Source organism: Physcomitrium patens, chromosome 10, assembly GCF_059467195.1.
Source record: "Physcomitrium patens ecotype Gransden chromosome 10, ASM5946719v1, whole genome shotgun sequence".
Taxonomy (NCBI): Eukaryota; Viridiplantae; Streptophyta; class Bryopsida; order Funariales; family Funariaceae; genus Physcomitrium; species Physcomitrium patens.
The window spans coordinates 7,134,219-7,144,875 of NC_143419.1; the positions used below are offsets into that span (position 1 = coordinate 7,134,219).

At 39.6% G+C, this 10,657-nt stretch overlaps 3 protein-coding genes across 7 annotated transcripts; all 3 read left to right on the plus strand.

The window, feature by feature from the left end:
• Nucleotides 1-3,406: 3,406 nt before the first annotated feature.
• LOC141045848 (cellulose synthase A catalytic subunit 9 [UDP-forming]-like) lies at nt 3,407-5,857 on the plus strand. Of its 5 annotated transcripts, none has more exons than XM_090253640.1 (3): nt 3,407-3,793; nt 3,965-4,266; nt 4,437-5,301. In XM_090253640.1, the coding sequence occupies exons 2-3, from the start codon at nt 4,200-4,202 to the stop codon at nt 4,721-4,723; spliced, it is 354 nt and encodes a 117-aa protein (XP_090109766.1). In that variant the 5' UTR covers nt 3,407-3,793; nt 3,965-4,199; the 3' UTR covers nt 4,724-5,301. The 5 variants fall into 5 exon arrangements, with proteins under 5 accessions (XP_090109766.1, XP_090109767.1, XP_073392805.1 ...); XM_090253641.1 differs by having other exon boundaries at nt 3,576-3,793; nt 3,986-4,266; nt 4,437-5,857; XM_073536704.2 differs by having other exon boundaries at nt 3,633-3,793; nt 4,141-4,266; nt 4,437-5,271.
• An 808-nt stretch (nt 5,858-6,665) lies between these two features.
• On the plus strand, nt 6,666-7,783 carry LOC141045846 (uncharacterized). Its single transcript, XM_090253942.1, has 3 exons — nt 6,666-6,724; nt 7,114-7,494; nt 7,615-7,783. Exons 1-3 carry the CDS (start codon nt 6,666-6,668, stop codon nt 7,781-7,783), a joined length of 609 nt encoding a protein of 202 aa, XP_090110068.1.
• A 36-nt stretch (nt 7,784-7,819) lies between these two features.
• LOC112287725 (uncharacterized) lies at nt 7,820-9,354 on the plus strand. The gene is made up of 4 exons (XM_024531057.3): nt 7,820-8,125; nt 8,291-8,388; nt 8,504-8,621; nt 8,736-9,354. Exons 1-4 carry the CDS (start codon nt 7,991-7,993, stop codon nt 8,874-8,876), a joined length of 492 nt encoding a protein of 163 aa, XP_024386825.1. The 5' UTR covers nt 7,820-7,990; the 3' UTR covers nt 8,877-9,354.
• Nucleotides 9,355-10,657: the final 1,303 nt, after the last annotated feature.

A 10,657-nucleotide genomic window follows, 5' to 3' on the forward strand; every position in this document is an offset into this window, starting at 1 on the left:
TAATCAAGATTAGACAAAGCTCTGATATTGTAAGTATACTCTTATCAATCTGTGAAGGACAAGAACATGATAAAGACAAATAAACAAGTGAGACTTCTCTCAAAGAAAGATGACAAAATAGAAATAACTTGATATATATTTATTAAGAAAGAAACTGAAATGGCTATTGCCAAAAGTCAAGAAAACTATAGACCCTTGAAACTAGATTGGAAGCAAGAAAGGAGTTGATAAGAGTGAAGAAGGCTTCACTCTTGTCTCTATATATACATTCTAAGTAAGGGCTATGTGGCGACGTTCTGTAAGACCTCTAGTATGTATTGACTTTATAGGACACATGCCTTAACTTACAAGGCAAGTTTTTCTATATGTGGGTCAGATAATTAGTTTCGTATTCAAGCTAATAACATGTGTGGCACATGGCCAACTTGTTGACTATGTTTCTAATCCCAAAAAGTCAATTAAAGACACCTATAAAGTCAAAGCAACGTCTATGAAGCTTCTGAGAAGCTTCCATATCAAATACTATTGAATTAACTTACTTTTATTTACTTTTACTTACTTCTACCTATTTATACATGTAATTATTTACTTACATGCATATATCCGTGACACTATCACATAGTACATTGTGATTTTTTTAAATTTAATAGACTTTATTGCTTCAAAGAGGTCATTGTAGAACTTTAAAACACTCATAAGCAAGGTCATGATAATATCACAAGTCATCTAAAGCCTTCTTAATAATTACTTATTATTTTGCAATAGCCTTAAGCTTGTTGACATGAGACATAATATATATATATATATATATATATATATATATACATATATATATAAATATCTTTCTCATTGTAAAAAGTATGATAGATTCTTTTTTTTTTTTTTTTTTTTTTTTTAAGTATTAGAAAGAGTCTTCTGTGCTATTGTTGGTCCTTTATAAAAGATGAAATTAGCAAAATTGGCTTCATCCAAATTGATAGCAATCAAGCCAAAAATCTTCTTTTTATGTTATTAAAAATTATTTCTTTTATTTATATTAACATGCATACTTGAAGGATATTCACTTTCATCAATACTATCCTACAAATCCAATAAAGCCAACAAATCTTCTATTTTTATTTTTTAATCGTAAAACTTTTTTTTCCTAAAGCTCTTAAAATTAGCAAAAAGATGTTGCTTCAAATGTTAGAATTTGCTCTTTGTAAACAAATTAGTGTTTTTTATTTTCAAATAACATTCAACATCATGTTTAAGAATTCACACAAGTTCTATAAGTAATATCAACATTTCAAACATTTCAGATTAGTCACTTATAGATCACTTCTTTGCATATAAATCATCTCTTATTATAGTAATCTAAAACATCATTTTATTTGGATTTAGATTCTTAAGTAATATTCGATGTTATTAATACATTTTTATTTGTATATATTTTTTAAAATAAACATTAATAATATTTTAAATATAACTTAAACATGTGAGTTCTAAATAATCAGTTAAATTTAACTTTATTTTTGCCACTATTATAGGTATATGTATATATAAATATAGAAAGAAAGAGAGCCAAAGAGAGAGGTTTTATTTATTTACTTTTTATTAAAATTTTATTTATTATTACAACTCTTACAAGAAATAAATGCAGATTATATATATATATATATATATGAAATTTTTTTTTATTTTTATTTTTATTTTTAAACTTATTAAATTTCATTTGTTTTGCTTTAAATTAAATGAAAATTTTTCTCTTCTTGACATAGAATTTTTTTATTTGAAATAATATTTATGATTCAAATATTATGTTTTCTTTTGAATTTTGTGTAAAATACTTGTATTATAAAATTTCTTTTAACAGAATAATCCTTTTCTATTAATTATTTTATTAAATTTATTTTCTATTTGTACTTTTAAGTAGCTTGTATATAAATTACACATCATAATGTATTTTAATGTTGAAAACAGTTTTGGATTTTTATTTTTCTTAAAACAAAAATATTTGAAATCATTCAGATTGCTTAGTTTAAAATGTGAATATTTAGACTTAAAAAATTATTAAAAAATTAAGTAATTGTCCGTGATTTTAAAAAAAAATCTCCTTATTCTATAATTAAATTTTTAGATTCTTTATAACCATTACAAATTAATTGTAGAAATTTATAAAATTTATATGTACTCAAGATCATGAGTGTTTCTTTAATGAATTCATTTAAAAATACCTTCCATATTTATTAGATAATTTTAGAAAATCCAACATATTCTTTGATAAAACAGCTACAAAGATAGAAAAAGATAGAAAAAGGAATAAAATGAAAACCGGACTTCTCTAAATCATTTTTTAAAAATATTTTCTATTTAAATTTAAAAATTATATACTTAAGTTTTCTAAATATTATTACCACAGCCTTAAACAACCTCTGATTTTTTAATAATATAAATATTCACCAGAAAAACATATTTTAAATGGTCGCAATTGAAATCCTGACTACAAAATATCAACCTTCTTTGAATGATTCTAATTCAAATATGTGACATTTTGTTGCATGAGGATAAAGGAAAAGAAAAATGAGGAAAATGCACCATCAATAATAAAATAATTGTCTTGTTTTGTTTTTCTCTTATATTTTTGCATTTAATATCATATCCGCTTTATTACTAAACTATCCCAGATCATCAAAATAAACACTTTAATACAATTGTACTTTGAAATAAATGTATTTTAAAATTAAAATTTAAAATGAGATATTAAAAAGTGTCATGCTACTAAATCTCTTCAAAGTAAGAATTTACCAAGGAAAATATCTCGCCACTCTTTGCCTAACTTGTAGGAACTCAAATCAACTCGCAACACAACACCAGCAAATGCTGGACTTAATGCACAAAGTTGTGCAAGTTGCTTTTAATCTGGTGAGCACACTGTGCCTCTGTGCAAGTTCGGGAGCGCCACCACCGACCCACCCACCACTCCTACAGGTCAGCTAAACTTTCACTTTCCCATCCAGAAAGGCCGTGCATGTTTATATTATTCATCCAATTTCGATGACGTTCATCTAGAATTCATCCAACTGGACAGTTTCTTCGTAATTGAGGTCCCCATCTCGGTGGGCTGCAGTAACAAACGGTCATCTGCATCATGCTCTAGGATCCACCTCCACGTTACGCTTTGAAATAGTTGACGAATTCTGCCGTTGTTTGCTGGTGGTAAGCCGCATCCGATTCCCATCGCTGCAATTTTCTCGGCATTTTATAATTGGGTAGGATTGTCCTTTTTGACCTTGTTCGAGACTTTCCACAAGGGATATTTTTTAGTGGTGGAATTAGGGTTTGTATCTGGAACGGAAGTTACCACTTGCGACAAATCGAATTGGGTGTGGGAGAGATTGAGGTCAGAGGGTGGGGATGGGAAATGAATTGGGTCTTAACGAGATAAAGCTTTTTAGTAAGAGGGGCCAAAGATGTTGGGGGTGTTTGGCTCTGTTGGCCACGTTGCATGTATTGGGTGGAGGGATTGCCTCTACTGGGACAGCCAGGACTTGGCCTGACAGTGGGCGAAGAATAATCTGTCAGGTAGGTACGCTTGATCGGACCTGTTAGTGAAAGTTGTGGAAAAATTGATGCGTTTTAGTTGTACACGGGTAGATGGTGGGAGTCACCTATTGAGCGGGGAGGTTGGATAGTATTCATTTCACATGAATGCTGGGAATGATGGCTCCAGAAAGCCTTGAATGCGCATGTAGGAGGAGTGATAGACATGGCGACATCTCAAAGAGGTTTGGAGAGCTCTTGATATGAAACGGTGAGTGAGCGTTTTGCTGCGTTAATGCACTATGTTGGAGTCATTGTCACATGGAAGTGGCTTTCTCTGGGTACTCACGTAGGGGGAGTGGTTTGTAATGTTGCAGCATGAAGTAAGTTCTTCCAGGTTGTCCGAAAGTTCAGTCATTTTGCAGTGTATGTCTCGGTGCAGGTCTGAATCACTGCTGTCCAGTGTCATGGTTGCTTAGGTGTGCGGCTTCGAGTCAATTACTGGAATATGTTTTTGAAAAGAGGTTTGCAACAATCACCTCTATTGGGATCGCGCGGGGGTTGTGTCGTCATCCTTGACCCCAATTGTGTCAAACGTGCCTCTCGCTTTCATCTTAGGGGAAGACACAGAATGCTTTTGTTTAAGCATATGAAGCACTGAAGATGCCGGTCGAAGGATGGACAATGCAGATTGTACCGCTGTGGCCTGGGAACAACATTTGCGACCATCCCGGGATGATCCAGGTATGTGGAGTGGTGGATGGGCGCAAGGAGTGTGGGGTTTTGGGGAGTGGGTTTAGATGTGTAGAGTTTGGTATTGAAGGTTGGAGGGAGTGGAATTCATGTTGCTAGGACGCAGTGGGCGGAAATAATTGTGCATCCGAAGTTGATGAATGCGCGCGTGGGTATTGCAGATGTTTTTGGGACACAGCGGGGTCACTACACGGAGGGGAACGAGCTGCCACGGCTGGTGTATGTGTCTCTAGAGAAACGACTCGGGTTCAAGTATCACAAGAAGGCCGGTGCCACGAACGCGTTGGTGCGGGTGCCTGCGGTGCTAACGAAGGCGACTTTCATCCTGAGTCTGGATTGTGATCATTACATCAACAACTGCAAGGCGCTCCGGGAAGATATGTGCCCTTTGATGGATCCCATCGTGGGAGGAAGAGGGTGTGCTACGTTCAGTTTCCTCAGCGGTTAGATGGCGTTGACAGGAACGATCGAAATGCCAATCACAACACCGTTTTCTTCGACGTAAGTGTAGAAGACAGCGTGAATTCCGACATGGACAGTCGTGAGGGCGGGAGTGTGCTGCATGTTGTGGATATGTCCCGTGGTTGTGAAATATGGTTTGAGAACGCGGTGGCGGTGCAAGGTTGAGGTGGGGTTCAAGTCAAGGGGTGTGAGCTCTCACAGGGGCATGTACAAGGTCATAAGGCGTAGAACGCTCATTTCGAATTCTCAAAACCTCCTAAGCACTGGTGTAATCGATCTGGCGTACTGTCGCATCTTGCTTTCCCAAAATTTTGACCTTTACGCCTCACCAGCTGCGATGGATTCACTACAGATGAGATCACAGAGATTACGAAAAAATGAAGTTATAAAATTTTGCTCTTTACTTTTCATCAATGTCATTTGATGTAGAAACTTACCAGGGTATCATGTGACGAGTGTTCGCGAAGTTCATGTGGGCTTCGAGCAATCTTTCCACATGCCAAACCAGAAACGGGCTTTGCATTTCAATCTTCAGTCATGTGATTAAAAGTCGATTCAAAAGCACCAACGTTGTTGAGATTTACGAATGTGCAGGTACTCACAAACTTGGTGAGTAATGCAATTAAGTTCACTGAGCGAGGCGACACAAAGAGCACATGGAAGCGCGTCAATGAAATGATTGTATGAGCAGACCAGGATAATCCAGTTGTGGTGCAAGCAACTAATGTTCTTTGCTGACCAAGTGCGTAAAAGTGAGATGACCTAACGTTGTTGGATGTATCCTCCAAGTGAGTGTGACCAGCACAGGTTGAGAAAGGTTTTCTGTTTCTCATATAATGGCTTCTTTGAAGCGCACAGGGGCATTTAGAAGATGATAAGGCCCAGAAAGTTCATTTCGCATTCCCAAAACCTCCTGTGCACTCCGATACTGGGTTATCACATTTCTTAAGTGCTTTGAGTGGGGTTTTGGGTTTTTGGTTCAGTGGCTTTCCCTTAGTTTTGGAGTACTGAGCGGAGATGGTTTCCGAGGCGGTGGTCGGTGTGGCCCTTGTGGCACAGGTGGACCTTGTTACCCTTCGCACCAATCTCAAAAAATCCGTGGCCAGATTCACTCTGTTTATTCCTTTGTCTCCCTTTTAGTTTTTCAGCTCCTAAGTCGTGTTCACTGCAGCACGTGAAATATCCCTGCACAATTTTCTTCTTCCCTTTTCTTTTCAGAGGCAAATCTGTGTTTCCGTTTTCTGAAGCAACTGTGCAGGGTGTGAAGTGCTCAGGGTAATTCTCTGGTACACCGTTGCACTACAACATTGTATGTTTTGCATGACTGCCGTGATTTATACGTGTTTTTGCAGCTCCATAAACGTCGATTATCGATCTGAATCTTTGGGTAACATTGTGAAGACAACATTAGCTGTTGACCCTGAAGTACACTACTCTTGATGGTGCTTACTGTTCATGGATGTAATCTATACGTGGCTTTTGAGATCTATGCAGAAGGCATAGTCTGGGAAGTATTAGTGGATTGCAATGCGTACTTTTGGATTAGGCAAGGTTCTATCTGCGAATTGTACATCTCTCATTCTTGGTCAAAGCATTCCTTATGCTTAACATTTGTTACATTTGCTTTACAGTTGCAACCAGACAAGGTTCAAAGGGAAATGTCAGTTCAAGGGGTTCGTGATCAGTTTGAGTGATGGTGCATCTTGCTGCTTTACAGTGCGTGGGACTTATACTGGGTGGGTGTTTTCGAGTATTCATGTTCGAGACCTTGATGGCGAGTCAGTATTTGAATTGAACACAAGTTTGTGAAGAACGTCGGTTTGCAAATGTAGAAACTCTTCATGTGCCCTTTCTCAAGCGGTGAAATAGAATCAAGTGTCTCTCTACAAGAGGAAATGTGCCACGATCTCAACTTCCTTTGAGGAGAGATGCACGACATGAACATGTTGGACCATTATGAGGAAAACGTGGGTTCCGGAGTGGTTTGGCAGTTTCGGGAGCAATGAAACTGACACTCTCTCCATCTGATCAGAAACTCTAGAATCTATCACAAAAGATGTTCTTTCAACACCTTTGTGAAATGAAAATTCTCTCAAATGAAAATTTTAGAAAATCATAGACAGCGTGGTTCCAACTGAAGTTCACCTTTAGCTTGTGTAATATTATTATTCATTAACGAACTTTACTCCACCCGTTGTTACTTCGTGTCAAATACGCTAGTTTATCGTATTACAAAATTGTGCATTTAGACACTTTTGCTTAAATTATATTACTTTGGAAAGGTGCAGAGCTGAAGCCTCTTCATTGAAGAAGATTCTAGGAATTCCTAATCTTTATCGCACTCTCCTCTGGCAACTTCACACATAGCAATCACAGGCGGCAGGAGGTACCACCTCGAACCCATTTGTGCCAAGTCGATTGGCTTCGATCAAAAATATCGAACATCTGGTTGACGTGGCTATGCCACGACGGACGGCGGGGAAGATTCTCAGCTTTGTGTGCCAACCATGCTGCCGGGAGCCTGCTATTCGCCGATCCGGTGTTGGCTTCCATCATGCTTCCAATCCTAGAAGCCGGAAGCTATTGGACGCACATCATCTGGACGGATGGAGATCCCGGTCTGCGCGACGGAAGCACAGCACCTCAACTCTGGCGACACAGACCACAGAGTAAAAGTTTGTTTGGCTTTGTGGGGGGAAACCATTGCTTTTCAGCCGTGATGCTCTGTTTAATGGATTGGAATGAACTGGTAAGCAGGTTCGTGTAACCTTGCCCGATCGATGGGAGCCGTCGGGGTTGTAGAGGTCGTTGACATGAGACCGTCGGATATGGATTTTCTCTGACAATCATCTGGACTTATCACTGCCTGTGGGTCAGTTGGTTTGCAAGAGGATGCTGCGGAGGAGCTGTAATTAGCAGTCGAGGTCTTCACACGCGCCGTAGAAAAGTGTCCTTATCCAATTCGTGCCACGTGAGTCTAGTTGGGGGAGTTCGCATGCTTGGCTACAGCATTGAGCCGTCTCATTCGCCGACGGTTTCTACATAAGGGAAGTGCACATGCTGACTGATTAGAGTTCTCTCACTTACAGCTTCGTCGAGAATTGCATCTCTATTGGAGTAGCCTGTTGTTTGTTTCGGGAGGTCGATTCTTGGGTATTCGTTGCAGATTTGGAGTGCAAGAGGTTCGCGTCTCGGCTTGAGATCCAGAGAATTTTGGAAGGCAATCGGAAAGGTTTGTTGCTTTAAGGTATTCATGGCTTTGATAATGCAAGCGTTCGGGTGCTCGTCAACCTTCACTAGTGGAGCGCCATTGGTAGGAGTGCGAAGATCGCCTTCCGTGTGCAAGCGAGCTGGAACTTTGTCTCCACGAAGCTCTCTTGTTTTGCCGGTACCTAGCGTCCTCCTGGAACAGATGTCTGTAGTCGTACATGCATTGTGATTACGCAGGTTGATGTGTGCTATGAAGATCACAGGATTTGATCATTTTTCAATGTGAGTTTTAGAGAAGTAGGTTGATTGTTGAAGTTCTCATTTATATAATGTGATTAAGCAGGGTGGGGACGAGTGCTACTTGTCACGAGTGGACTACGAAGACGTTTCCAATCAGTGGCTTTCAGCAGATTTCTTAGACCTGCGGTTGCGATCTTCAGGGTATTTTCTCTTCTGTAGCTTTGCATTTCGGAGTACCGTAACTTACCATCAATATATCACCAACTTTTCGTGAGTCATTTATATTCCTTTCTAACTCCGCCTGAAAATACGTCAGGTTGATTTGCAATGAGGCCGTTCAAGCTCTTCAAAAGCATTTCCAAAAGAAGGGCGTGAAGCAACCCGGTGTTCACGAAGCGAGCGTCGCATCAAGCAATACCAATCAGCAAATTCTGGTATGCCCTACTAACACTCCTTCCCTCCTCTGCTACACGCATTGTCACCATAATAATCTGTTGCCGCCCTTCGCTTTGCCCCTAATGTACATGTTCGTCGTGCTGCAAGAGCAGGCCTCGTCGTCGGCATGCCAAGTGAAGGCTCCTGCTATACCCCGGGTGGTTGTATTCGACGAAGCTCTTTTCGCTCAACTGTACAACCCCAGCACCATATACACCACGACGTGCAGCATTTTGGACGAAACATTCTGTTGATCGACACCAGCGAGTTCGACGCACCTCGAGGCGCAGCCCTAACCTGCACCGTTGACAACAATGGGTGCAGGGAAGCTGTTATGACCTCGACGTGGCTTGATCACGCACTCTGTACAAATGAAAAATTGTGCTGCCATGCCTCTACATTGCGAGGTTGTAACATATGTTTATAGAGGTCAGATCTTCCTGTATAAAACTGTCGTGCTTATCAACTGCATTTTCTCAACCTGCTTGCTGCATGTGGACTATCAGTGACGGAAACGGAAGGCTACTGACGATCATAGCTATTAGAGTTTTAGGTTCAACAGGCTTGGCGTCGGTTCGAGGCATACCTTTGTGCTCGTTTCACTGGGATGGGCACTTTAACTGCAAGGCTAGAGACTATTTAGGGTTTTACTTTAACCTTTTCCCCCTCCATGTAGCAACACAGATGAGCATTTCGTCAATAAGAATGCATTTCTAAGCACCTTTTGAAGGATTTGCTGCAACACCTTTAATGGTTTGTTTTTGTGGCCCTCAGCATTGTTGATTGTTGTGATGCTATTGCACTGGGTGATGACTCATTAGCCACATGTTCCCAAGATTTTAAGCCCAGATTTTGTTAACGAGACGCCCTTCTGTCTAGGTTTCCTATCTATTGTGTCGGGTATGTACTTGTAGTCTGGGTATCAATTTTGGACGTCGATAACTTTTTTTTGTGTAAGAGAGTTGGACTCTCCTTTTCTCAGCAGTAAAGATTGAAGGCTCCTGTAGTGGAGAAGTTGAGTCATTGTAGAATGTTTGTTTTCTTTTCTTGGTTCTCTTATTTCACTATAGAGCTCTGTTGTGTTATGATACTATTATTACTTGGTATGCTTAATATGGTATCAGAGCGGACAACTTAGTAGAGAGAGTCACGACATGAATAACTTGTATGAACAGAGATGTGCACAATAGACCTAGTGATAGCACAATCAAAAATGCGAGCTGGACCAGAGAAGTACGAGTCATGGAAGAGCACAATTCAAAGTGTATCAGAGAGAGGATTTATGGGAGGTAGTTGCCCTGATTAAAACCATTTCACAGAGACAAAGCACATGGCAAGCAGTGTCTAACAACGAAGCCTCACCAAACACGACAACGATAAAGCATGAGCTGGAGGAAACAGTCACACTTGAAGCAGTCGACAACATCACCACGCCTTAAACATCTCATGAACAAGAGCATCTTAGAAGGAGGAAAACGAGAGCTATAGGCTTCCTGAAGCTGTCACTGATTGACATGATAGAATTATTCATCTTAATCACAACCGATCCTGCAATTGCATGGAAAATTCTTGCTAATGTTTACTCAACGCAGACAATTGCGGATGTCATGAAAACTCTTAATAAATGGGAGAACCTTAGGATGATGGATGGAATGATGGTATCTGTTTTTGTAAAATACGTATACAACCTCAAACAATTTGAGAGAAATCAATGAACTCCCATCAGATATAGTGGTAGTTCAAAAAGTGCTGAAAATTCTTCCAGCAAAATTTGAAACCTTTGTAAGAGTGTTGCGATCTGAGGACACACCGATCCTAGCAAATCTGGCAAGCCGTTTGCACATGGAGGAAATGACAATAAATCCGGGCAAAGAGCAGAACGGAGAAGCACTTGTATTGAACTTTAGCAAGAATGGGTTATTGATAATGGCGCATGAAGGCACTTTTCAAGAAATCAGAATGTATTTTCAAATATGTAATTACCGTCTCAACATAGTGCAGAGGCCACGACGGATGGCAAATCGCACAATGTGAG